We start from the raw sequence: 26,578 nt of genomic DNA, 5'->3' as shown, positions 1-26,578 counted from the left end.
GAGATTTGCAGGCAAGTCTGACTTGCCCAATAGTTACAATTTGTCCATCTCACCTTTTTTTCCCAAGAGAACAGGAAAAGCATCCTGAGTTACATTATCGTTGCTAGGGAGCCTCAGTCCTCCAAGAGGGCCCTGGGTGAAGGTTTTCAGTGACTCCTGGGGCCTGGATCAGGGAGGACAGCGTGGGATCCTTCACTGAGGCAGGATGCGTTTCGGGGAGAACATCGAACGGTCTGCTTTAGGCACAGGCACGTTAAATGCATGGCCAGGCAGGGTGGTCTGACGGAGGGGCCAGAGCAGGGCCCAGTTCACCCTAGAGAGACGAGTGGCCTCGGGTAGACAGACAGCCCATGACACTGGGAGAGTGGAGGGTCAGGACGTGGAGGCAGCAGGGAGAAGCCAAGACCCCCTTCTTGCAGAGGAAACATTTAACTTTTCAAAAGCTTCTGCTTCCGTTTTCCCTCAAGCGCCCACCAAGAGGCTGGCCAGGCAGCCAGTTTCGATGCCTGGGGAAACTGAGGCTTGGCGTGGTAAAGAACTTGCCTGGGCTGGTGCCGTGAGTGACAGAATGAGGGTGGTGAGCAGAGATCACGGTGAGGCGTAGGGGCTTGGCCCAAAAATGTTTTCCTGTGGTGCTGTGTTGGGGGCCCCAGCAGATGGGCTGGGGCCAGGCCGGGGCTAGAGGCCAGTGTTCCACTGAGATCCCTGCCCTCCCCTCCAGGCAGGCGTCCCCTGCAGCAGAGACGATGCCCGTTGCAGCCCCCAGGCTGACCCCTGCTTGTGGGTGGGGGGCCTGGGCACCCCAGGTGGTAGTGGGGCCTCCTGGTGGCTGGTCCCTCCCAGAGGCCCATGGAGGAGGAATCCAAAGATTAAACAGGCACCAGCATGTCATCTGTTCTTGACATGTGTCCCGTCTACTCACAAGGCCGGTAGGACTGTTATTGACCCATTTCATGGATGGGTTTGAGACACAAAGAGACAAGCTAGTGGGGGAGAAGGCAGGGGCTCACCCTCAGGCCCTTCTCACAACAGAGCCTGTGTCCTTGGAGCTCCCTGGACCCCCCTCCGGCTACACAGGCACCAGCTGCATGGGTCCCCGAGTTGCATGGCCCCCAGTTGCACAGCCCCCAGTTTCATGGCCCCCACCTGCACAGCCCCCCAGCCACACCGCACCTCTGCTGCAAATTCCACCCCAGCCCTGTACCCAGAGCTGAGCACATCAGTAAAGCAGGCTCCCCAAGTTCTGGGCAGGTTGAGAAGGACCGTGGTCATTCTGTACAGTGAGGATTTGGGGAGGGGGACAGACAGACAGACAGCAGGCAGGAGGGGGAGTGGACCAGCATGGTTGGCTCTGCGGTCACATGGACCCAGGCTCAAATCCTGGCCTGGCCTCTTTCCCATCCGGTGATCTTTGTCTCTGTGCCTCGGTTTCCTCATTTATCAAAGAGGAACGACACTCATGCCTTCCTCGTAAGGGCACTCAGGGGCCCGAGGAGGGGCTAAGCATTCAGAGACCGGCGGCTGCCAGCATCACTGCTGACTAGTAGCGTTACTACCAGTATCATTAATTCGCCTCTCCAGTGAAGGGAGTTTTACTTTATTTATTGTCACCCGTATTTTGATAAGTTTCCCCAGTGAGCATGAGGGGCCCCGTCTTCTTGCCTCCAGGCGGAGCCACAGAGGGTGACGAGGCCGAGGAGAGGGTGACGAGGCCAGGGAGAGGGTGATGAGGCCAGAGAGCGGGTGACAAGGACGGGGCCCCTCTCCTGTTGGTGTGTCTGCCCCATGTCCAGGGCTCTTCAGCTGGCCCAGCTCTCTCTTCTCCTAGAAATGCTCCACTTGGCCACCAGGACTCCCCTCCCCTGGGCTTTCTCCCAGCTCTCCAAGGGTTCCTCTCTGTCCCCTTTGCTGATCCTTCTTCTCTCTGACCTCTTGCTGTCGGAGCTCAGACGTTGTCCTCTCTCCGGGCTGCACCCACTCCCTCCACCCCAGGGCTTTCTGTGTCACCTCGGGGCCGATGACTCTCTATTTTGCCTCCTGCCCCATCCCTAAGTTCTGGACTCACACATCCGACAGCCTCCCGCTGTCTCTCTCCACATAGGTGTTCAATGGGTGTCTCAAATTTAACCAGGCCAAAGATGACCCGCGGGCTTCCCCAAACCTGTCCTCTGCATGGCAACCCCAACCTCACACCTGCTTGTCACATCCTGCGGCTGCAGCTTACCTCCCCACCTGCAGAGCTGGAGAACCCGCCCACTTCCAGCAGCCCCTGGCCCCGCCCCCTGCGGGCCCCCACCTCTCCCTGGGATGCTGCACCTGCTGACCTGGGCTCCCCGCTGCCACCCCTGCCCTTCTGCTTTAGTCTCCACACAGCAGCCAGAAGGACCCATTTCTGGATCCATTTGCTCTGCTCAAAACCCCCTCGCCTCTCTCATCTCGCTCATGGCCGCAGTGGCCCCCAAGTCACCCCGACCTCACCCTGGCCCCCCCAACCTTCTCCCCGTGGCTGGAACACGCTCCTGCCCTCTGGCCTGGGACTTGCTCCTCCCCACCCCCAAATCCCTGGAATGCCCTCTTAGCACTGTTTTACTTTTCTTTATAGCAGTTATCAGTGTATGACCACCTACACTTTTTTTTTTAATTAGAGAAATTGTAGGTTTCAGAAAAATCATGCATAAAACACAGAGTTCCCACATACCACCCGATTACTAACACCTTGCTTTGGGGTTGTGCATTTGTTACAACTCATCAAAGAACATCTTGAGAGTTGCACTGTTAGCTATAGTCCATCGTTAAAGTAGGGTTCACTGTTTGTGTTGTACAGTCCCATTCTGCCTCCACTTTTGTTTTTCATCTCTCAGTTTCATTGGTTTTCTCTCTCTCATGGCTAGGTTTTTGTCAGCTTTTCTTTTAGCGCTTTGTTCCCAGTACAGAGAGAGCTCTCAGTAAATTTTGTTGGATGAATGAATGAACCCAGGAAGAAGATACAGCTATTTTTCCAAACGGGCACAGATAGGTTTGGGATCTTTTCCCAGAGTCTCCCAGCAGTGAGTGAGTCTGGATTCAATCCCAAGCTTTCTCTGACTCCAGAGGACTAGCTGTGGACGGGCTTGGGGCTGGGGAGTGCCAGGCAGCTGCCCATCGGGAGGGACGGGCACCACGTCCCCTGCTGCTCAGGTCCGCCCTGGTCAGCTTCTCTGGCCTGTGCAGGCTGGCTGGGCCTCCCTGGGCCGTGGACACCTGCCAAGCGGGGGAGGCAGGAGGGCAGGGCTCACCACAGACCTGGCCCCCCAGTGGACCCTGGGGGGTGACCCCCTCCAGCCTTGGATCCCCAGGACCCCGGCACTCACTGTGCCTTGGTTACGGGGTGAATAATTCAGGCCGCCGAGTGTTGCTCATGAAATATTAAACAGCCTGTTACTGCTGCACCAGCGTGTGAGTGTGTACGGGCAGTGGGGCGTGGAGGCTGGTGGCCGCCAGCCAGTGTGTTTCCGAGCACAGGTGGGTGGGTGGGGGCTCTGTCTACCTCAGCGTGCTGTGTCGGCATCGCCCCGCCCCTGGGCACCCCTCTGCCCTTGGTATGGATCCCAGGCAATCTCCCAAAGGCGACAAGAGTCAGGCTCAGCAAACGGCAGATGTGTTGTCTGGAAAGGGGAGGTCCCCATGTCAAGGGGAAAGCAGGGAGCAGGGCCTGGGTGCCCAGTGCAGGCTCAGGGACCAGGGAAGGGGGCAGACATCCAGGGTTTGAGGGGGGTGTGCGAGAGGGAGGGGAGAGGCACACGTGGCCTGGGTCACGGGAGGGGCGAGGTTACATGGAAGTGAGAAATGGCGGGTGAATGGCCAGATGGAGGAGTGGGAGGCCTGGTTCCCCCCACCCCTCAACGCCCCCCAAACCCTCATCCCCATCAGTGGATGAGTGAGCAAGGGCTGTTGATGGGTGGGGGGCGAGCAGGTGATTGATATGATGGTGGGGGAAGGCAGATGGCGGAGGATGTGAAGTCGGAGTCAGAGCTGCCCTTCCGGGGACAGGGAGGGCCGATGGCAGCGCAAAGAGGACGCAACCCCACCTTCAGCTCCTCGCACCCGCCTGGGCCCGGCTGGGCCTGGACTGTGGCGCCACCTAGTGCCCACCGGGGTAACCGCACCCTGAGCCGCCCTCTTCTAAATGGAGCCCCAAGACAGAAAAACGGAGGCTCCGCGCAGGGGCCAGGCCACTGCTCCCCGGCAGCACCCCGTCCCACAGGGTTGGCTCCCTGTTCCCCAGCTAGGTCCCCTCTGTGGGGGAGCAGGGACGAGGAGAGCCCCTGGGGCACAGCTTATGCTGTCCTCCCCCATGCCAGCCCTTCAGCTAGGGTAGGGAGAGGCCGGTGACCGCGGCCCGCGTAGACCTGGCTGAGAAGGTGGACAGTGTTCTGAGTGCTGGGAAGTGACCAAGTCGGAGCGCATTCGAGAAGGGCGACCGCGGGAGGGGGCAAGCCAGAGGGGTCCCCCTGAAGGAGGCCAGGTGGGTCTACAAAAGGAGTCAGGGGCGGCAGGGCCCCGTGGCTAGGCCCTCTCCCCGCACCCTCCCAGCCCTCCGGGGCTCCCCAGACGGGGGCTTTCGGGGAGCGGAGAGACCACCGTGCTGCCTCTCCGCAGGGGAGTGAATGCCCAAACCAAGAACGGTGCCACGCCCCTGTACCTGGCGTGCCAGGAGGGCCACCTGGAGGTGACGCAGTATCTGGTGCAGGAGTGCGGCGCGGACCCGCACGCGCGCGCCCACGACGGCATGACCCCGCTGCACGCCGCGGCCCAGATGGGCCACAGCCCGGTCCTCGTGTGGTTGGTGAGCTCGGGGGCGGGCCGGGGCGGGCCGGGCGGGGCCCGCTGGGGCGGAGGCGGGGCCAGGAGGGGCCTGGCGTCCAGCCCCCGCCCCTCCCGCCCAGGTGAGCTGCACGGACGTGAGCCTGTCGGAGCAGGACAAGGACGGCGCCACGGCCATGCACTTCGCGGCGAGCCGCGGCCACGCCAAGGTGCTCAGCTGGCTCCTGCTGCACGGCGGCGAGATCTCGGCCGACCTGTGGGGCGGGACCCCGCTGCACGACGCCGCCGAGAACGGGGAGCTGGAGGTCGGCGCGGGACCGGGAGGAGGGCCGGGGGCGCCCTCTGCTGGCGCCGCGCTCTCGGTACCGCCCGGGCCCCGCGCGACCCCCGCTCTCGGCCCCGCAGTGCTGCCAGATCCTGGTAGTGAACGGCGTGGAGCTGGACCTCCGCGACCGCGACGGGTACACGGCCGCCGACCTCTCGGACTACAACGGCCACAGCCACTGCACCCGCTACCTGCGCACGGTGGAGAACCTGGTAGGGCCCGGGCGCTGTTCCCGCCAGGAGATCTCATTACTCCCCACCTCCCACCCCCATTGGTAGTTGTCCTTGCCCTCTTTCGGATGAGGCAGCTGAGGTTCAGGGATGGGAATCCCCTTGCCCGGGATCACACAGCTAGTAAGTGTCACTGACCCCTACCCCGAGCCAGAGCCCCTGCCCATGGGAGAGCGAGGGGGGTAGACTCTGCGAAGTCACATGGCCCCATACATACCCATGAGGACTGCCAAAGTCACCCAGCAGGCACCCCGCAGGGGTCCACCCCCACCGGCCCTCCTAGAGTCTCCATCTCACAGATGGTAAACTGAGGCTCCGGGAGATTAAGCCCCATGCGCAAGGTCACCTGCTCTGGGCGGCTGGCAGGAGCCACCCCTCCTGACCACTGGACAGCTCATGTTGCAGCTGCTTCCTCATTGGAACCCTGTGTTACTCTTTTTAAGTTATTTTCTTGTGGTGAGACAGCTGTGGAGTGGCTCCTGGGGTTCACACGCAGGTGACTCCGAGTCCAGGGTTCTGTCCCATCTGGCATTGTGGGCAGTGGGGCAAGAGGGTGGCTTCTCGGGCACCTGCAGAGGGGTGCTGACCAGCTCCGGGGGGGTGGCCTGCTCATGAGAGGGGCTGGGAAAAGAGGCTCAGGGGAGAGAAGGCAGCATGGCCCTGTCCCAGTCACTGTCTGTCCATCTGCCCTGGCTGAGAGCATGCAGGGCAACCCTGCAAGTGGACCCCAGAGAGAGCCCCCCACCAGTAAGGGCTGTCCAAAGAGAGTGGGTGGCCCAGGTGCCAGGGTGTAAAAGCAGGGGCAGACACTCGGGGGCGTCCTTCCAGTGGAGGGTCTGTGATTTGGGGTGGTGGGGCCCCAGAGCCCCAGGTCCCTTTAGCTCACCTGACGGCCTCCCTTGGGGTGGCGGCTGCTGGTAATGATGCAATAACAAGCACAATCGAGTGATCCCAACTCCGCCGGGTGCTCGGCCCAGGGCTTTTCGTGCCAAATCTGTTTGTCTTCACCATGAATTCACATTGCTTGTGGACACAGAAATTTTCTGGGTGCCATGCCCCAGCACCTCAACTTACATTAGCTTTTTACATCTTTTCCACAATCCAGGAGGCAGGTAGTACTGTTATCCCCATTTACAGATGAAACTGAGGCACAGAATGGACAAGTGACTTGCTTAAGATCACGTAGCTAGTAAGTGATGGAAGTAGAATTTGAAGGCAGCGTCCCAGGCTGCAGAGCCCACACCCCGAACCTCTGTTCCCCACTGCCCACCAAGGTCAGGGCTGGGCTCCTGCAGTGTCCGCCACCCCTGGCCAAGCAAAGAGCAACCTCAGGCTGCCCCCAAAGCCCAGCTCCTACAGCTGCTGCTTGACTCCTGGGGCAGGTAGCAGGGCCTGCCCCCTACCCCCTGAGCTGGGGGCTCAGGTGTGGGGCGTGGAGGGCCTGGTCGCCTCACCCAGGCGGACCCAGTTGCGACAGTGACAGATCCAAGCCACTGAGGATGCTGGCCCAGAAAAGGCAAACACTCCCACAGAGCCCCTAATTACGGGGCCAATGAGCGTGGCTGCGGAGCCGTTACCTGGTGCCGGGCCTGCCTCCTGCTCCCCGGGGGCCTGTGACACTTCTCAGGCAGGGAGGGGCAGGCCGGGGCAGGAGGCAGCAGAGACAGCGGGCTTGCCGGCAGCAGGGACGGCATGGGCAATGTAAGCAGGGCCCCCACCCCAGGCTGCACCCACCCCAGGAGGGTCAAGCTCACGGGCAGGGGCACAGACCCCGGAGTGGGGGGAGAAAGGCTTGGCAGCCTGAGTTGGGGAACAGGCCAGCTGGGCCACCCCAGACCTCCATCCTTTCCCTAAGGACCCCAACAAGAGACAGGGGGCTGGGCCAGTGTTGGGAGGTTGCCCCAGGTTAGGGCAAGGGAAGAGGGGGTACCACCAGGGAATGGAGGAGTCGGCCTTCTCCAAATTGCAGGGGGCCCTGACCCCCTCCTCTAGCCTCAGCTGCTGCAAATGCTCTCACCAGCCACCGCACCTGAGCCCCTCCCCATAGATATGCTGCAGCCAAGACCCCCCTGCCTGTGGATGAGGGAGGGGGGCTGGCTCAGCTGCCCCCCTTCCGCCCTGTCAGTCCCTCCATCCTCCCAAGCACAGAGGAGCCAGGGTGGGAGTTTCCCAGGAACCCAAGGGCCTGCTGCCAGGGGCCTGGGCTTGAGTTGCGACATGGGGAGACCCTGAGAAAACCTCCAGTAACAAAGAAGAGACCAGAGAGGGAGGTGGCTCCTCTGAGGTCACACAGCAAGGGTGGGCCTGAGCTGGGACTCTGGCCCAGAGCAGGGCTGGTCTGTGGGGTGGGGCTGCCCTCACACCCTCCTCTCCTTTCCCCCAGAGCGTGGAGCACCGCGTGCTGTCCCGGGATCCATCCACCGAGCTGGAGACCAAGCAGCCCGACTCGGGCATGTCCTCGCCCAATACCACCATGTCGGTCCAGCCGCCGAACTTTGACCTCAGCTCTCCCACCAGCACCCTCTCCAACTACGACTCCTGCTCGTCGGGCCACTCCAGCACCAAGGGCCGGCGCCCTCTACGTGGTGAGGGGCCAAGAAGATAGCAGTGGGCCAGGGAGGAGGGAGAAGGGAGAGCAGACCAGGCCAGACCCGGGGGCTCACTCTGTCCCCCAGACGACACCCAGAGCTGCGCAGGTCACCCACTGCCTTGAACACGTGGGAGGGGGGAGAACTGACATGATAACATACGTGTACGTCCACATGTGCCCTTCCCCTACAAAACCCACATGCCCACCCACCCACCCTTACATGTGCACAGGGTTCCCCAGACCTTAGACCTTCCTCCCCACACTCAGGGCACACTTACACATGTGTATACACTAATTATAGGTGATTGCACGCTCACACAAACCGAGCCAGCAAGTACTTGCACACCTACACATTCAACCACCTCCAGGCCCAAATCACAGGCGGGTACATAGGCCAGGCCCAGAGACTGGTGCCAACACATGCAGCAACACAAAGCACCACCTGCACCAGTGTGCAGCATGCACAGCACAGATGCAAATGCACAGACACCCCAGCGGAGCCTAGGCCTGCCTGCGAGCACAAACTACGCCCTCGGCACAGCTGTCCATCTGCCCACATGCCTGCCCCACGCCACCAGGTGGTGACCTGCTGAGCTGGCTTGGGTGCGGTCATCAGTTTTTCTGGCCCTCCGGCCCCGCCAGGGCTGCTGTTCCCCCATTCAGGTGGCCCCGCTCCACGCACCTCCCACCCCCCGGGTACCCCTCCATACCTGAGTACCTGCCTTCCCTCGACAAGGCCGGGCAGGGTCGGGTAGAGGCTACAGCCAGCACTGCCAGGGCCCACGGCGGAGCCATATCAAGTAGGGAGCTTAAGCCCTTCTTGCCCCTGGGCCCTGGAGGGTCTCCATCCTGGGGGATAGCCCCTCTGCCACGCCCCAACCGCCACCTCCCCTCCCTCCCCAGGGCTGCCCCGGGCCAGCGCTGCAGACATGCAGACCTACATGGACATGCTGAACCCGGAGCTGGGCCTGCCTCCGGGCAAGACGGCGCAGCCCACACCTCCACCACCCCCGCCCAGCTTCCCCCCGCCGCCCCCACCCCCTGGCACCCAACCACCCCCACCCCCTCCAGGCTACCCGGCCCCCAAGCCCCCTGTGGGGCTCCCTGCGGCTGACATCTACATGCAGACCAAGAACAAGCTGCGCCACGTGGAGACTGAGGTCCTCAAGAAAGAGGTAATGAGCCCATACCTGCCTCCCCCAGGGGGGCTGCACCGGGGAGGGGGGCAGGGGAGGCTGAGGGCCCGGTCTTGTTCCTGGGTGCACGGGCCCATGGCACAGACATGAGTTGCCACTCCCAGCCAGCCCCTCTCACTAGGCCCCTCACCAGGCTTAGTGTGGGGTGTTGGCATCAGGGAATGAGACAAAGCCACCTCCATCAGTGAGGAGTTGCAGGGTGAAGGCACGGATTCCCAGACAGCCATACCTGGCCGGGAGCTGGGTGCACAGCTGGGTGCTGCCTTGTAGTGGGTTGTCATGGAGTCGGCAGAGATGTGTGTAAACTCCCCAACAGACACATGCTACAGCCCCTGGCTGGAGTGGACCCGAGGGTGTGGTCTCCCAGATGGGAGATGCCAGGGGCGTGGCCGCGAAGGTGAGGGCCAGGAGGAGGGTGATGGGAGGCTGTAGCAGGACCCAGTGCCAGTTGGCAGTGGGGGCCAAGAGGGGGGTGAAGCAGAGGCTGGCTCCCCAGTTTGGGACTTGAGCTCCTGGGTGGGTGGAGGGGCCCGTCCTGAGATGGGGGCCCTGGAGGAGAAGCCAGCTTGTGGGAAGGGCACATTGGGGTGAGGGGCTCAGTGACCTCCAAGGCCTGCAGGTGTAGGTTGGGGGGCTGGGAGTTCTGGGCAGAGGGTCCCTGGGTTGCCAGCCAAAGGGACAGAGCGAGTGAGGTGGTAGGACTTGGGGGATGGCGGACGGCCAAGGGTAGAGTGGGGACCTCTAGGGCCCTGCGGGCATCTCCACTTTACATTCTTCTCCCAAGCAGAAGGCAAATTACCCCAGGACCGAGCTGGGTAACCCACTTGCATAGGAGACCCAGGTCACAGGGCCACCGGGCGGGGGTGGGTCAGACCTCAGACCAAGCTCTCATGCAGGGTTCCCCTTTCAGATCTGGGACAGGGGGCCTGCCCTGCGCCCCTCCTCGCCCCTGAAGCCCCTTCCTGAGAGCTCCCCGGCTGCGTGGTCCCCACGGCCCCTCCCGGCTGTGTGCGTGCAGAGCCGCAGGCGCCGACCCACTCCACAAAGGGCTCTTTGTGCGCCCGCCGCGCCCCAGTGCTGGTGCCCCGGCGGCCGCGAGCGGGGGCAGGGTCGTGGCGTCCGCCCCTCCGGGGCTGCAGGGGGCGCCGAGGGGGCGGGCTGGCCCAGAAAACAAATCCCGCGGTGTCGTGTTTCCTGCAACGTGAACCCGGGCGGGTAGGGCGCGGAGCGTCCGGGGCCACCGCAGGGACGCAGGGTCTGAGGGGTGGGGCCGGGCCATAGCCCCCGCCTGGTCACTCGGCCTTTGGCCCCGCCGCCTCACATCCCCTCTTCCCGCGGCGGGCTGAGCGGGCTGCAGTGGCGACGGGGTGGGCCGCCGCGCTGTCACCCGAGCCCTCCTTGCTGCCCCTGAAACCCGAGGCTTGGGCGCGGGTGTCGGTGTCGCTTACGTGGATGGCGACGGTTTCCAGATGCGGGAGGGGAAAGACGGGGGGCGCAACCCGGAGTCGGGGGGCCAAAGTTGGGGTTCCCCTGCCCGCAGCCAGGCCCGCCTTTGTGCTTGGCCCGATGGAGGGGAGGAGTGAGGGCGAGGGCCGGGATGCTGGGACCCAAGCTCAGCGACAGAGGCGCAGGGGCGAGGCCACATTTGACCCGCGGGACAGGCGCGGCCCGACGGCCAGGTGTGGAGGAGCAGGGGCGGCCCCTGTGGTATCCCCAATGCTCGGAGTGGGGGGGTTCGGCCCGGGATTGGCGGGCCCTGGGTGATGTCAGGCCCGTCGAGCCCATAGGCCGGCAGCGCACGGGCGTGGGCCACTGTGTAACCTGAGAGGAGCGATCAGGTAGCGCAGGTGTCGGGTCTGTGCCGCCCCCGCCGGCAGGTGCACTGCGGGGGCCACCGGCACCGTAGCAGGTAGGCACGGCCCCAGCCCCGGGCACGGCGGCCACGGACCCTGGACTCGCGGGAGCCTAACAGGGCGCGGGTTCTCGGGACGTGCCCCCTCCCGGCTGGAGTCCCGCAAGAAAGGGTCCGGTGGAGCCTTGCGCCGCGGGGCGCGGCCTGGCAGCTGGGAGTGCAGAGCGGCTGAGGCCTTAGCGGCAGGCCCAGCCCGGGTTGGGAGCGGTGCCTTCTCCTTCTCCGGCTCCCCCTGGCGTCCGGGCTGGGCCACCCCGCCCCCGGGCCCGCCCCTTCTGGCCTCCCTGGGGGCTCCCGTGCCCCTTGGCCCGCGCCCAGCCCCCTCCCTGTAGGGCCGGCCCTTGCCCCGAGGCCTCCATGACCCTCGCCCCATCTCCGCTCTGACAACTGGCGAGTCCTGGAACGTGGCCGCCTGTGCCCCTCGACGGCCGCCCCGGGGAGGTGAAGAGCTGAGGAGGGAGTCGTCCGGGGCGGACGCGCGCAGGTACCCGCAGCACACCTGCCCGCTGTCTTCCCGCAGCTGAGCTCCCGCGTTGGCCACAACGGGCTGCGGAGGCAGGACTCCTGCCGCAAGCCCCGCACCTTCAGCAAGCAGCCCAGCACGGGGGACTACTACCGCCAGCTGGGCCGCTGCCCCGGGGAGCTGCCGGCCGCACGCCTGGGCATGGCGCACAGCGAGGAGGTGCGTGCCCGCCAGCTTGCACCCGCTTTCCGGCCCGGCCCCGGTCCCGCCGCCCGCCGCTCACTCCCTGGTCTCTCCGCTCCCCCGCAGGCGGCGCTGCTCTCCGGGAACCGCGTGTACAACGGCTGCGCCCCCGACACCAAGCCATCCAGGGAGCTGCCCCCGCCGCCGCCGCCGCCGCCCCTGCCCGAGGCTCTGAGCTCCCCACCGCCTGCCCCGCCTCTGCCCTTCGAGGGCGCTGGTCCCGGCTGCGGACAGCGCCGCTCGTCCTCGTCGACGGGTAGTGAGTAGAGCCGGTTGGAGGGGTGGGGGGCGGCCCTGGCCCTGAAGGGGGTTGGGAAATCCAGACACCGCCCCCTCCCCTGCTGTGCCTGCCCCCTTTCTTCCTGCCAGCCCCTACCACACCCACTGAAGACTTGACCCCATCAGAAGGCTCTGAGTTGCTCTAGTTCCTGCCCAGCAGCGCTGGGCTGTGTGGCCTCAGGCAAGTTCCTTTCCCTCTCTGAGCATCCTCCCTCCCAGTATGGAGGACCTACTTCCAGCTCCGGTGACTGGTGTCTGTGAAGAGCTGAAGAGAGGCTCTGAGAAGTGGAACTGGCTTCACCTGGGCAGGGCTGCTGGCTGAACTTCTTGCCCCATGTCTGTCCTGAGTCTCAGTTGCTGTACTTTCCACCACTTTCTCCTATTCTTCCAAGCCAGTGCAGATCTGAGCTCTTCTCAGACGTGTCAGGGACTCTTCCCAGCCACCCCTCTCCAGGTGCCCTGGGGACAAGGCCAGTCAGTGGCCCGTCATGCTTTCCCCTGCCCTCATCCCAGCAACCCCCCTGGACATCCATTTTTAAGAGCTAGACTGGGAATCAGGACACCTGCTCTTCTCTTCCATATGACGGGGCCATGTCCGCCAGGGCTCCTGGACGGCTCAGGAGTCGATTGGTTAAGAATGTCTGTAAATGGGGTGCCAGTGCTCCCATTCCAACCTGGCTGGGGTGGGGAGGGTGCCTTCCTCCTCCAGCCACTCAGTGCTTGCTGGGCACCACCCAGAGCTCCCTCCCTGTATCCTGAGTTGGGTCCAGGGCTGGGCCTGCCTGGGGCCCCTGGGATTCCCCTGGAGCCTGAGCCCCTGCAGATCAGCACCTATGGGAGCATGACCTGGACCAGCTGAGCTCTAGAGAGTCTCCTAGCCCACCCCCCACCACCCACTATGCAGTCCGCTTCTCCCTTCCTCTGCAGTCTACAGCAGGGCCAAATCTGGGAATAGAAGCAAAATAGACTGGGGGCTTCCCCAAACACCCCCTTCCTGCAGACCCTGGGCTGGGCACCTGATCCCAAGCCCAGGTCAAGATCAAGGCCCTTGGGAGGGGGCCAGGGCCAGTGGCCAGCCCTTCCCAGCCCTTGGGGTGCTGCCCTCATTGGGAATTGGGCGGACCATTCCAGTGGGGCCCCGGAATCAGCCAGAGCTGGAGCGAGACAGACGGGAAAGCTCCTCCTGCCCTCCCCCCTCCCCTGTGCATCTCCCTCCCCTCCTCCTGTCCTCCCTGGGACTTGACCCTCTCTCGCTGTCCCCCGCTGTCCCTGCCTCACCCTGGCCCCCACCTCCTCCTCCTAACTCTGCTGTCGCTTCTCTTCTCTTGATCCCCTAGAAGTGAGAGTCCTGAGGCACAGGAAGAGTGAGTAGCTCCGCGCAGCTCCTGGCTGAAGCTGAGGCGTGGGGGCGGGGGGAGGGGGCGCCCCAGGAAAAGGGAGGTAGAAGCTCTGAGACTCCAGCACAGGGCAGAGCCAGGAGCTGGCAGGCGAGGGAGACCTCGGCGCCCCCACTCCCTTGTACCCACCCCCCACACACACACCCATATGCTCGTGCACCTTCTGAGCCCAGCCACCTGCCCTCCTCTCCCCTCTTGTGCCGGGAGCTGCTGCCCGTTTGGCTCCTCCCACCCAGACTTGACCCCTTCCCCGGGGCTCTCAAGACAACCCTTTCCAAATCCGGGTCACCTCTGGCCGAGTCGGAAAATGCAAATTCCGCCGGACATTTGCATGTTCTCCACCTGGGTGCTCCTCCCCCCCACCCCCATATCCCTAGTGAGGGCTCCACTTTCCTGGGGCCGCCTGAGTTGAGCGGTGCTTTGCCGTAAGTGTGCTCCGGGCTTGCAACCAGTGTGTCTGCACGCGTGTCTGTCTGCGGGTATATGTGGGGAGTGGAGGGGGTGGGCCGGGTGCTGGCACTCCAGGATCCTGAGTCTGTATGGCCCCGGAGGCCCCAGGTGACTCAGTCCAAGGGTCACTGGGCTTTGCTGATACAGAAAGAGGCTGAGGGAGACTCTGCCCTGGGTGGCCGGGCTCAGATGCAGAGCCCAGAGCAAAGGTCGGGGTGTGGGGGGGAGGGGGGGCGCAGGCCCCAGGTAGTGCCCTGAAGCTGGGTGGAGACATTCACTAGAATCATCAGGGCTGGCCCAAGAGCCACAATGCACTCCCGGGGGCCTCCAGGCGGGGGCCCCACCACACCCTGTGAGTAGGGTGGGTGGGATGGTGGGACCGCTGTGGGCTGCCAGCCAAGGACCTGTTTCTGGGGCCCCTGAGAGCTGCCCGCGAAATCCAGGATCTGGAGAGAGCCACCCTCTGAGCCCTGGGGAAGGCCCCTGGCCTGTCCTGGCTTGGGGACTGGCAGCAGGTCCCGCCCCCAGTCAGCACTTGTTCTGTCTCCACACAGGCACCAAATCTTTCAACATGATGTCCCCAACGGGTGACAACTCAGAGCTGCTGGCTGAGATCAAGGCAGGCAAGAGCCTGAAGCCGACACCACAGAGCAAGGGGCTGACCACAGTGTTCTCCGGCAGTGGACAGCTGGCCTCCCAGGTAGGTGGCCTGAGGGGCACCCCACCCTGGCTCCCACTGCCTCTGCCCCCCCCACCCAAGACTCAGGCCCTGGGCTTCTCCCTGCAGCCTGACTTGCCACAGCCATTGATGTCTCCTGCGCCATCCCGAGCCCGGAGCCCCACCCCGCCAGCCGCAGGGCCCCAGCCACTGGTCAACGGCAGCATGGCCCCAGCCCCACCCGCCACCCCGGCACCCGGCGTGCAGCTGGATGTGGAGGCGCTCGTCCCCACACACGACGAGCAGGGCCGGCCCATCCCCGAGTGGAAGCGCCAGGTGATGGTGCGCAAGCTGCAGCTGAAGATGCAGGAGGAGGAGGAGCAGAGGCGGAAGGTAGGCGGGGCCCTGGGGTCCACCCCTGGCCCACCTCCACCCCTACCCTCCAGCCCTTCAACCCGGGCTGGCTTCCATTACCTTTGGGGTGAAAGCAGGGCTGGAGACCCTCACTCATGGAACTGTACCCAGCCCCCACTCCTCAGCGGCCAGTCCTTTGACATGAGGTGGCAATGTTTATCAAACCCTGAAGGGCCTTCAGATCGTCTGATTCTGGGGGTCTGGGGTGGGGTGGAGATTCACATTTCTAGCAAAGCCCCCCGGTGGGAGGGCAGCTGCTGTCAGCCCAGGGACCACACTCAGAGTTACCAAGAGGGCTTTGGTCTGTCACACGACCTGCATTGTGTTCCTGTACCGCCACCTTCCAGCTGCTGATCAGAGCCTCATCCGGCCTCAGTTTCCTCACCTGTAAGATGGGCTGCTCATCTCTAGCTGGCAGGATGGTTGGCCCTGTGTCCTTCAAATGGTCCTTGAGCGCTGTCTATGTGCCACACGGTGTTGTAGGCTCTGGGGATTCGCAGTGAATATAAATTGGGGTGGCTGGGAATTGTGGAGGTGTGTGGGGGGGTGTCCATCAACAAGCAAACATGGGCACGAAGGGTAGCTAATAGAGTGAACCGCACCACGGAGGAGATGGAGCAAGGTGACGTGAGGCCTGAGCAAAGGATGGGAAGGAACAGACGATTGGCTGTTACGGGGAGCATGGGGGTCCCTGGCAGCCCAGGCTGGCCACCCCATTCACTGTTAGGAAAGGAGGAAGTGACACCTAAGGTGAGACTTGGAAGATGAACAAGAGTTGGCCGGTAAAAGAGTGGGGCCTAGGGGAAACGCCCAGCCATCTGGGTGGGCGTGGCTCTGACTGTCCAATGACAGTGGTAGGGGGTGGAGGGGGTGCCGAGAGAGGTAGGTAGAGGCAGGTCACTGAGGCTGGCTAATCCCCTTAGGAAGAGTCGACTTTCTCCTGGAGCCGTGGGGCACCACCAGCCGGTTTCAGACAGGAAAGTGGCATTATCTTATTTATATGTGGGGGGGTAGTGGGTCAAGGTGAAGGCCTGTGAGGAGGGGAGGGCAGGCCCCCGGGCTAGAAAAGCCAGGCACTGGAGTACAGCCTAGAGGGGGAGAAAAGTGAGGCATAAATGAGAATGTAGCAAGTGCCAGCCTAGCTCTATCCACTTTTTAATCACCATTCCAGTAGGCTGAGAAGGGGCTGGGAATCCCACCGGAAGCCACAGCTTTAGCCTAAGAGTGGAGAAGAATAAGTGTCCTTTCTGCTGAGGCTTCTCATTCAGCGACTGAAACGTGGACGGTGCCGCCAGGGAGGGTGGGCATAGGGGAACTTGAGGAGGGGTCCGTCGGGCGGGCAAGGAGAGGCCTCGCTGCTATCTTGCCTCACAATCGCCGGCCTTGGCCTGGAGAGGCCCTGGCCACCGTGCATCAGGTTTCAACACCTTTTGCATGTGCCTTCGGTGGTGTAATGAGCGACCCAGCCAGGCGTGGAGACCCCGTCTGCCAGCCCGCCTCCCTTCCTCGGCAACAGCACTCAGTGACCAGCTGTGCCCACCCCGCCAGCAACCAAAGTGGACCACACCCAGCGCCCGGAGCGGCGGCCTGGGCTGAAGTTTCGCCCCAGCGTGGTGGCCTGGCCCTGCCATCGCGGCCCTGCGGAGCCATTACACCACCCAGGACATGCAAAGGGCCCACCCGGCGACCGCGCCGGGAGCCGGGCCAGAGGGAGACGCGCCTCCCTCCCCTCTCTTGTCTTCCCCGCCTTAGCTGACAGCCGCCGGTGCCTGCTGCTACCCTCCCGAGGGCTGGAGGTATTCCCACGCGCACAACGCCATCCTCGGGCCCTTCGGTGAGCTCATGACGGAGGCCGACATTCTCCGCATCGAGCAGCAAATCGACAACCTGCAGGTGCTGCACAAAGCGCAGAAGCTGGAGGCGCGCCTGGAGCAGCTGGAGCTGGAGCTGGAGCAGCTGCTGCCCATCTCGGCCGCCCTGTCGAGGCCGCGCTTTCACCGTCGACCCGCGCCGCATGCACGGCCGCGCCGCCAGCCTGCCCGCCTGGTGCAGCAAGATCTCCGCGCTGCTCAAGAGCATGGCCGCGCTGCTGGCCGCGCTGGGCGGCCGGCCCGCGCACCTGGCCGAGCTGCTGGCCGCCGACACGGGCCTTGCCGCTGGCGCCGCTGCCCGACGCGCCTTGGCCGGCCCGGGCCGCTGTTGCCTTGGCCGCTCGCACTCGCTCAGCTTGTGCCGCGAGCCGTGGCGCGCGAGATTCTCGAGTGCGGCGTCTCCGTGCGACGTCTCCGCGCCACCTACGAGCGGCGCGCCCAGGACCCGGCGCCCGCGCGCGGCCCGCACTGCAAGCTGTCGCTGTCCGCCGGCGCCCCGGGCCGCGAGCCCATCCTCGAGGAGGACTACGTGGCAGGCGGCCCGGACGAACCGTGCGCCGCCGCCGCCAACGGCCCGCTGCCCGCCGCGGAGCCTTCGCGCGCCCTGGATCCGCCGGAGGAGCCCGACCTCCAGGCCGCCCTGCCCGAGCCGGAGCTGCTGGCGCGCGGGCCGCTGCTCTCTACCGAGCTGGGCGGCGTGCAGGACTACATCGACATGCGCAAGGAGCGCATCGTCTACCTCTTCCTGGAGCACTGGCGCAAGTGGACCTGCCGCGGGCCCGCGCGCCTTTCGCAAGCGCGCCTGCGTAAACTGCTTCCCCGCGTGGCGGCCGCCGCCGCTGCCAGCCCGGGCCCCGACGCCGGGGACGCCCCCTTGCCCTCCGCGGACCGCGGCCCCGATGCGCAGCTGCTGCACGTGCTGAGGCAGCGGCAGGTGGTGGGCAAGCTGCTGGGCCACTGGCGGAGCCTGCGGCGACGGGTGCCATCATGCCAGCCGCGCGGCACGGGCCTGGCGCACGGCCTGTACTGGCCCGAGCACTTCCTGCCGCCCCTGGACGGCGGCGCCCCGCCGCGCTACGACAGCCTCACGCTGGACCTCTTCATGCTCGGGTACTTCCAGCTGCTAGAGATGGGCCTGAGCCGCGAGGAGCGCAAGTTCCGCCACCTGCTGTGCTACGAGATGTTCGACCGGCTGGGCAGCCACCCGTGGGAGCTCATCCGCCTCTTCCACCGCGTGGTGCTTGAGGAGGTGGAGGCCGGCCGGCGCCGCTGGAGCGACGGCTTTGAAGATCTCAGGTGCCAGTTCTTCGGAGACGGTCCGCAGGCCCAGGAGGCCTGGGAAGAAAAGGCGGAGAAGGTAGAAGAGGAGGAAGAAGAGGAAGAGGAGGAGAGAGAGCCGGCAGAAGAGGCCCCTCCAGCTCAGACGATGGAGGACTGGCCCCAGCAGCAGCCCGAGGCCGCCGCCCCCACGCCGCAGCCCCCACCCGCCGAGCCGCCCCCGCCTTCGGGCCCTCCTAGTTCTGAGAACCCAGAAGACCCTCTGGAGCTGGTGTCTGAGATGGGCGAGTTCAGCAACGAGGACATCTGCCGCTACATCGACCGCAGCTTCTCCTTCTGGAAGGAGAAGGAGGCAGAGCTGTTTGACATCTGAGCAGCAGAAGGTGGAATTTGCCCTTCATCCTCCTAACCAGGACCTGGATGCCTGTCTGATGCCTTCAGAAGGCCACACGCTGGCGGAGGAACCCCGGACAGGTGGCCTGGGAAAGCTCCGAGTGCCCAGGACCAGGCTGTGCCAGCTTCCGAGGTCCTATCAGGCAGGATGTGGAACATTGGCCGGGAGAGGTGGCGCATGGCAAAGGGCAAACCAGCTGCCCCCCTCTGTCCCTAGGGCTGGGCTCTGTATGGAGCAAGGCGGATGAATCAGTTCCTCCGAGGGGGTAGGGGGACTGTGGGTACCCCTTGCGGCTCTCTTTCTCTCTCCGGCTCTTCACTGGGGCTCACAGCTACTTCCCTGGCCCAGGATATGGAACCACAGGGTGCAGGGTTCTGTATGGCGTGTGCCCACCCTTCTCTGTAGCATCCAAGTAATAAAACTCTTTGCCATAAGATGCCTGTGTTGGGCCCCATCCCCCCACTTCGGCTACATGTCGGCGCCGCCCTAATTGTGAAGCGCTGCCCTAATTGTGAAGCTGGTGTTCACTCCATTGCAAAGGAAGGCAGGCGTGCGTCAGACGGTCTTTCGTGGGGGCACCAGGGGACAGTCTGAGCCTCCCTGAGCTGCCATGGTCTGTGCAGGCCCAAGTCTGGGTTTGTCCAGAGATTCGGAGTCCCAGGCCTGGGGCCATCTGCCCATTTGCTCCTGTGGGGAATCAGGCTCAGGGCGTCTGGGGTTCATCCCAGCAACTGCATTAGAGCGCCCCCTTAGCTCTGCTCCCGGAAGCTTAGCCCTGATCTCTTTGGTGCCACAGACAGATCTATGTCTGTGACTGTTTGTCCCACAGAAGGGCATCAAAAGGGTCCTTCGTGTAGCCCCGTTCTTTGTCCCAGCGCCCCCCCCCCCCCCAGTTCCTGGCCCCCAGCCTCTCAGTCCATGGTGGCCCTGAAGCTTTGTGGTTGTGTTTCAGGAGGAGGAGGAGAAAGCCCGGCTGGCCAGCATGCCAGCCTGGAGGCGGGACCTCCTGCGGAAGAAGCTGGAAGAGGAGAGGTGAGCTGGGGGTCCCCAGGGGTGCGGCCTGGCAGGTGGGCCATGCCCCTGAGGAGGTGGCACCGACTAACAGCTGCCTCTTGTCTTCCAGGGAGCAGAAGCGGTGAGTGTGTGGACAGCCAGACCTGCCTCCCCTCTCCCCATCCTTTCTGTGGTCAATAACTGCTCCTTTCTCCCTCGTTAACTAAGCCCCTGTCCCAGTCTAGCCCTTTGCTCTAATAACCTTGTTTCCAGTTCCCAGCTCTCATCTCCCGCTAACCCAGCCTTTCTGCCCTGTAGCAAAGTCAACCCCTGTATCAATAACTTGATCATTTGCTCCTCAAAACTTAGTTTTTGCCCCCCCCAGTGACACAGCCCAGTTCTGTCCAATAGAAATATAATGCAAGCTGCATATGTAATTTTAAATTTTCTAGTAGCCACATTTAAAAAAAAGAAATAGGTGAACTTAATTTAATAATATATTTTATCTAGTCCTATATGTCCAAAATATTCTTTCAACATATAATCAATATGAAAAGTATTCACAAGAGGTCCTGCATTCCTTTGGGACACCGAGTGTGTTTTACACCCACAAGGCAAACTAGTTTGGACTGACCTGCTCGGTGGCCGTGTGTGGCTTGTGGCGGCCCTACCCTGGTTACCCAGCCAGGGCTCCCACAAGCCCAGGCCCCACCGTCCAACCCCTCTCTTCACCCTCGGTTGTCGGATCCCTCTGCCACAGCCTCTTGCCAGTAATGCCCCCAGCCCAGAACACCCCAATTGCTGCCTCCCACTCACCCGGCCCCAGTGGCTTCTGTGTACCCCAGTGACCTCCGCCCCCACCAAGCCCCTCTCTCTCCAGCAACCTAGCCCACCTGCCCCCAATACCACGTTAATTAGCTCCTCCTTCCTCAGCAACAGGGTCCCCGCCGTCAGGAAGCCACTCCTGGCCCGCCCTCTCGGCGGCACCCCGCGCCCCCACCCCCAGCCCCGCCCTCACCCGGCTCCTGCCCCCGCCCCGCCCCCAGGAAAGAGGAGGAGCGACAGAAGCTGGAGGAGATGCGGCGGGAAAAAGAGCAGTCGGAGAAGCTGCGGACGCTGGGCTACGATGAGACCAAGCTGGCGCCCTGGCAGCGACAGATAATCCTGAAGAAAGGGGACATCGCTAAGTACTAGGCGTCGCGGCCTCCTGCCCGCACCCTCGGGAGCTCGGGGCCCCCCCAGCCCCCGCCCCGGCCTGCCGGGCTGCGGCGGAAGGGCTGGGAGCCGCGCCGCCCTCCCCTCCCGTGCTGGAACGCTCCCTGCCTCCCCCCCGCCCCCGCACCCCGTCCCCGCACCCCCAGCCCAGGGCGACTGGAGCGCGCCCGCCGCCGCAGTCGCTCAGAGAAAGTGCCCAAGCTGTTGACTCCAAAAGAGGCTGCTGCTTTGCATGCTCATTTACATACATTTGCATGTTGGTTGAAGGTCAGGAGGTGCAGCGCTGTCCCCGGCCCCGTGGGTGGGTGACTGTCTTCCTGCGGGCCGCGCGCCCGGCTGCAGCGCCCTCCCCCGCACCCCGGAACCGGCGTCGCGGGCGCATCCTGGGCGGGGCAGGCCGCGTTCCGGGAAGGGGCTTTCCTCCCTCCCTGACCCAGATCTGCGCTCGGCCCAGCCCGGGCCGTATTTTCCAGCCCCGCCGAGGGCTTCCTTACAGTCATTTGTTTACCAGAAACGATGAAAACTGCAAACTGCCGGTCGGGACGGAGATCACCGCTCCCGGGACCCCCGCCTCTGCCCCCTACCTCCCCACCCCACGGTTAGGTCTGCGCCCCGGCCCCAGCCCCAGCCGGGTCCCCTCGCTGCCCGGACCCTCGCGGCTGCCCGGGGGCGCTGCGTGGAGAACAGGGGCCTGAAGCTTGGTCCGCAGTTGCCGCCTGTCCCCCGCGCCCCCCGCCGCCTCGCTCCCCATTAAAGCGTTCTCAGCCGCCCCGGGGCTCCGCTCACGCTCGCTCGCCGTCGCCGCGGACTCCTCTCGCCTCGGGCTCACGCGGCCACGGGGCGCTGGGGGAGCTGGGGGCCACGCTGCTCTCCGCCCGGGGATCCCCGACCCTGGCGGGGCAAAGCCCTCAGCCCTTTCAGCGCCCCCCAGGGTACCAGTGCGGCATTTTAAACACACCCCCAGCCCCGCAGAAGAAAACACCAAGCAGCAGCTTTCCGTCAGAGATTTAATACCAAGCCTCAGCCAAAATCAGGCCGAGAAACAGGGATCTCCTGAACCCCCTTCCCGAGATTCGTCAGTGGCTCTTCGCCTTAACCCGGCCCCTGGGGGCGCGCAGGGACCAGGCCAGCTGGCTGCTACGCAGGGACGGGCCAGGGGCTTAATAAGTGACATAAAATGTCTACACGCATAAGTAACCGTACTTAGGGCTTCTCCGAGGGCCACCCGCGCCCCGAGGTGGCGGGTGGGCCCCGCTTCACGGGCCGCGCTGCAGGCGGCTGCGCAGATCCTCAGCGCAGCCGTCCAACCCCATGCGCTCCAGGGCCGCGTAGACGGCGCCCAAGCCCGCGGGCTGCTGCTGGCGCCAGCGCTTGAGCATCTCGTACTGCTGGTCGCGGAAGCGGCCGATCTCCACCTCCACGGCCTCGATCTCCGCCTCGCGCAGCCCCAGCGTGCGCACGAACTCCTTCCAGCGCCGCGCGGGAACCGCGTCCATCACGTCGTAGAGTTGCGGGCCCGGCTGGAGCACGGCCACCGCGGAGCCTGCAGGGGGCGCTGGGGAAAGCGCGGGCTTTAGGGGCGGGCGAGTGGCCTGGCCACAGGCCTCTGGGAAGGCCCAGGACCGGACAGGAAGACCTGATCCGCTCAGTTACGGAAGGGGAAATGGGCAAGCAGCTCCTTGAGAAACCACAACTTCCCACCTTGGCTCTAGAATAATGGGGTCAAGGCCTCAAGGCCACTGAGCTCACTTACCAAGAGCTCGGCTGGGCAGCTGATCCCACGACCAGGTCACCTCCGGGCAGGACGCCTCCTGGGTCTGTGGGGAGCTGGGGGCCCAGCTGTGGTCTGCCAACTGGACTGTCCCGACCTTCTCACTGCTGCCGGGCGGGGCCAGCAGGGTGTGGGCACTGTCTGGGGGTGAGGGGTCCATGGCCTGGAAGCCAAGAGAGGCCCCAGAAGTCAGCCCTGGCTATTTATTAAAACCCTTTTGCTGGGGTCTCCAGTCAGGACTGGACATTCTCTGGCTCAGCCAGCGAGCTTCCTGCCATGTCTCCTCTCCCAGTTGGCCATGCTCTCACCCATGGCCCAGCCGAGGGACTAGTTCTTCTGTCCCCTCACTTCTTGCTTCCGCCTCACTGACCCGCCAACCCAGGGGAAGGCCTCGCCAGGGTGGCACTCATCCCACTGGATGCTTGTCTGGACCCCAGTAGATGACCACTGGAGGGAGGTCTGTGCGGATCTCCTTCACTGACTCTCAGCCCCCACTCGCTCGTTCTTTGTGGGTCCTAAGGGCCACTTCCCCAACGCCAGCAGGCTGAGGTCACCTGCTCACCCTCTTCCCCAGGACACTGCTGAGCTTCTTACCCGCAGGGAGGTCAGGGCCTCCATCCCAGGCTCATCTGCCGAGAGAGTCAAAGAGGGTCCAGTCAGCTACCAGGCAAGTCTCCTGGTTCCCCTACACCCCACACACCTGCCTCAGTTTCCCCTCCTGGACCAGGACCTCAGGCCCCTAGCTCTGAGTGTGTGTGTGTGCTCACCAGAGATGGCAGGCTTGCAAGGCTGGCAGCGGCGGTAGGTGTAGGTCAGGGTGGCGCCGAGGAGGAGCGGGGCCACCAGGCCTGCCAGGAGCACCTGGACCCAGAACACTGGAGGAGCAGCTGGTGGGTGTGGGGTGGTCGGACCCCCCACCTCCCCCTGGCCCCTCCCAGCTCTCCCACTCGTGTTCCTGGCAATCCACCTACTCTGCCTCCAGCCACAGACAGCAGCGCAGGGCTCAGGACAGCTCCCGAGGGTGCTCCTGCAGCAGGGGGTGGGGTGGGGAGAGTGGAGGGAGGTAAAGGAGTGTACGGCCTGGCGGAGGCACCCAGGGCTGCCTGACATGCTCTTCATCTGGGGGTCTTGCCCACGCCAGCCTCACTTTACCCAATTGTCCCCAAAGTACTGCTGAAACGTCACCTGTGCCCCAATACCAATAGCAACAGCAACTAAATTTAAGGTCACCAGAATGCCAACTCCTTAGGAACAGGGCTTTTTGCCTGTTATGTTCCCTGTTATTTCCCTGGCATTTAGAACAGTGTCTGGAAAATGGCAGGTGTTCGATATGTGCTTGTTGAGTGGACAAGTGAGCGAAGCACCTTACCCCTTCTTGTGGCCCTGTGGCTCCCCTACTCACATCCCCTCATTTCAAACGGGGAAGCCACAGAGCAAAGAGGCCACAGAGCAAAGAGGCTAAGTCATCACCCAAGAGCTCTCGGGGCACATGGCAAATCCTGAATCCAAGCCTGAGTTCCGAATGATGTCAATGTGACACTCTTCAGGAGGGATATAAAGCCTCTTTAATATACAGTTGGAAGGTTCATCAAGGGAAGTTCTTGCAGCCTGTGGGGCTGAGCTCCTTCTTCCCTGCCCTTCCTCCCAATGTGCCCCTTATCCCTAAACCAGCAGCCCTTCCCCTATGGCCCCTACCCCACACCCGCCCTCCATCCCCCCGGTCCAGGGAAGCTGGCTGTTACGTGGGGCAGGGCACGCAGCTGTCAGCATGTCCATAGAAGCCAGGCAGGCAGTCCCCGCAGTCGGTACGTCTGCCCGAACCTGGAGAGATGGCAGGCGTCAGGATGGGAGGGAGGGAGGCAGAGGGCAGGGAGCTGTGTGTGTGGCGGGGAGCCAGGAACGGGGCACTCACAGGGAGCCCGTGAGTGGCGGTGCAGGGCCGCGCAGTCTGGGCACGGGCGGCAGTGGAAGGGCGAGCCGTCACTGCAGAGTCTGACGGAGCACTCCATGAACCAGCCCGGCTGGCAGCCGCAGCGGGTGTCCGCCACTGCCGAGCAGTTCTCCAGGGCGACCTGGGAGGCTGGTGGGGAGATGGGGAGTCAGAGGTTGTCAGAGCCAGAGTCCCCATCCCAGAGAACAATGGAGATGGGGACAGACCAGAGAGAGACAGAGACAGAGACAGAAAGAGGGGCAAGGCATGGAGAGAGACAGGAAGCTCCACAGGAAGAGAGAAGTCAAAGCATCCTGAGGCCGGATTGGGGTGCCGGCGCCTGGGATGGGTGGGCACAGGGTGCTCAGGCCCACCAGCTGGGCCCAAGCTGACTGCTCCCTTCAGAGAGACCCTGGCACAGCCTGTCTGTCATTTACCCCTTCCCGGCACTTAGGGTGATGCTGGGCTGCCCCAAGAGCCCCCACCAAGCCCCATGTGGCCTCTCACCCTCCTCATCGCAGGCCTGGCAGCGGGCACAGCGGGTCTCATGGTGGTTCTCCCTGGCCAAGAAGGTGCCCCGTGGGCACGGGAGGCAGGTGGCAGCCCCACAGGGCTTTGTGCAGGGGGTCTTCAGGTAGTGCCCTGTGGCACCCACACAGGGATCGGAGTCAAATGGGGCTGTCCGGCATCCTTCACCCTGCTCCCCACCTTCCCCTCCCCACCTTCCTATCTCTTGCCACCCCCAACCCTCGCAGTCTGCCCCACCTTGCCACAGACTCCCCCCATCCCATCTCCATCTCCTCCCTGGGCATGCCTGCCACTTCTCCCCTCTCCAGCCTGACCTCCTCACGCCCAAGCCCCCCACCCTGCCCCTCCTGCCCCCATGACCACTCACCGGCTGGACAGCCCCCGCAGCAGAGGAGACCACTCCTCTTCTGGAAGTCGCCGGCACAGTCACACCGGGGGCCCGCGATGCTGCCCTGGCCCTGGGCACCCAGCAGTGCTAGGAGGAGAGCCTGGGGGCCGGGGATGCTGACTCCCTGCAGGGTGCCCCCATGCCCCGTCTCCCCCATTCCAGAAGCCCAGCATTTGCCCTCAGCTCCTTGGGCAAAAGGGGTGCCCCTGGGGCAGGGTGAGACTAACCGCCTTCCCTGGCGCAGCCCAGGCTTCCAGGGGCAGAGGGGGGGGGGGCTTCTGCCAGACCCCTCGCACATTTCCCTCCACCCCCACCCTGGCATTTTGTGAGGTGGGAGACACGCATCCTTCTCTGCCTGGGGCCCCTGGAAAGGTGTTTCCTCCCAGCGGAAGGGCCCTGCCCAGGCTGGGCCTCTAACTGGGTCGCAGAGGGGAAGGGCCCAGGGTCAACCCCCACCTCCCCGGCCTGGAGCCGAGGCTCACCCGGGCCCAGCCAGAAGAAAAGCTTGAGGCCGCCCCGACGCCACTCACCGCAGCCCCTGCCGCCGCCGCCGCGCAGCCTCCCGGCCGCCGCTCCATGCGCCTCGCGCCGCACCGGGCCCTCCGACGGGCGTGCGCCGCCGCCGGGGCTTCCCGTCCCCGCCCGCCCGCAGGGCCCGCCCCGCGCCCGTGAGTGGAGCCCGCCTCGGAGTGGCGGCCAGGGCGGGGCTCGGCCATTCCCGGGAGGCCGAGCGGGACCCGCGCCCCCTGAGGCCGCCAGCCTGCACTTTGCGCCCCTGGCGCAGCGGGCACCCCAGAGCTCACCTGGCGCCGGCAGCCCGGGCGTCGCGGGGCTGCCGGGGCGGTGGCACACAGAGGGACACATAGGAATGTGGCTGTATCCCACTCCCCATGCTTGGGCTCTAGCTCCAGCCTCAGTGTCCCCCCGGGGGGGGGGAGGATGGGCGGGAGACCCCCTCTTCCTGAGTACTTGTTGGCTGTGAGTGCAGGGGCTCCCCTCCCCTGAAGCACCATCACCTGACCCTGAGATGTGTCACCCCACGCTGACATCCATTCACAGGGTGGCCAATGGCCAGCCACACATGGAGGCCTCTAATGGTGGAACTTGTGGCAGTGGCAAAGGAAGAAGCCTGGTTTTGGGGTGCTGTGTGACCCCTGTCCTGTCACTTCACTGCTGCTTCCATTGTCCCTTCCAGTCCTGACCCACTGCAGAGGTAGGCGGTACAAGAGGATAGAAAAGGAGCCTACCCC

General features: G+C 64.2%; 2 protein-coding genes across 10 annotated transcripts in view; one reads left to right on the top strand and one right to left on the bottom strand.

Annotated features, from left to right (window-relative positions):
* ESPN (espin) overlaps positions 1-21,480 on the top strand; it is a 28,995-nt gene extending 7,515 nt beyond the window's left edge. Inside the window, exons 3-15 of one of the 8 annotated variants that reach the window (XM_037828645.1) lie at positions 4,639-4,825; positions 4,926-5,108; positions 5,209-5,340; positions 7,742-7,943; positions 8,852-9,123; positions 11,577-11,738; positions 11,829-12,021; positions 13,379-13,405; positions 14,443-14,588; positions 14,676-14,939; positions 19,456-19,535; positions 19,627-19,638; positions 20,543-21,480. In XM_037828645.1, coding sequence (XP_037684573.1) covers positions 4,639-4,825; positions 4,926-5,108; positions 5,209-5,340; positions 7,742-7,943; positions 8,852-9,123; positions 11,577-11,738; positions 11,829-12,021; positions 13,379-13,405; positions 14,443-14,588; positions 14,676-14,939; positions 19,456-19,535; positions 19,627-19,638; positions 20,543-20,690 — 2,008 coding nt within the window. In that variant the 3' untranslated portion in view covers positions 20,691-21,480. The other 7 variants (XM_037828646.1, XM_037828644.1, XM_037828643.1 and 4 more) reach the window with 7 other exon arrangements.
* A 227-nt stretch (positions 21,481-21,707) lies between these two features.
* TNFRSF25 (TNF receptor superfamily member 25) lies at positions 21,708-26,397 on the bottom strand. 2 transcript variants are annotated; one of them, XM_037828654.1, is made up of 10 exons: positions 25,859-26,397; positions 25,308-25,428; positions 24,920-25,054; positions 24,395-24,562; positions 24,225-24,303; positions 23,454-23,509; positions 23,250-23,369; positions 23,077-23,111; positions 22,465-22,645; positions 21,708-22,266 (listed from the first exon to the last, which is right to left on the bottom strand). In XM_037828654.1, exons 1-10 carry the CDS (start codon positions 26,375-26,377, stop codon positions 21,968-21,970), a joined length of 1,713 nt encoding a protein of 570 aa, XP_037684582.1. In that variant the 5' UTR covers positions 26,378-26,397; the 3' UTR covers positions 21,708-21,967. The 2 variants fall into 2 exon arrangements, with proteins under 2 accessions (XP_037684582.1, XP_037684583.1); XM_037828655.1 differs by having other exon boundaries at positions 23,250-23,357.
* Positions 26,398-26,578: the final 181 nt, after the last annotated feature.

The sequence above is a fragment of the Choloepus didactylus genome, chromosome 2 (assembly GCF_015220235.1).
Source record: "Choloepus didactylus isolate mChoDid1 chromosome 2, mChoDid1.pri, whole genome shotgun sequence".
Lineage (NCBI taxonomy): Eukaryota > Metazoa > Chordata > Mammalia > Pilosa > Megalonychidae > Choloepus > Choloepus didactylus.
This window is presented reverse-complemented; position numbering and strand designations above follow the sequence as displayed.

What these genes read in the sequence shown, in the direction of transcription:
- TNFRSF25 (XM_037828654.1), bottom strand. Translation starts at nt 26,377, where the DNA reads ATGTCAGCGTGGGGTGACACATCTCAGGGTCAGGTGATGGTGCTTCAG. An exon ending in CCAGGCCTGCGATGAGGAGG is followed by an intron (nt 24,563 to 24,919) that starts GTGAGAGGCCAC and finishes TCTCCCCACCAG; the next exon opens with CCTCCCAGGTCGCCCTGGAG. An exon ending in TTGCAAGCCTGCCATCTCTG is followed by an intron (nt 23,112 to 23,249) that starts GTGAGCACACAC and finishes CTCTCTCGGCAG; the next exon opens with ATGAGCCTGGGATGGAGGCC.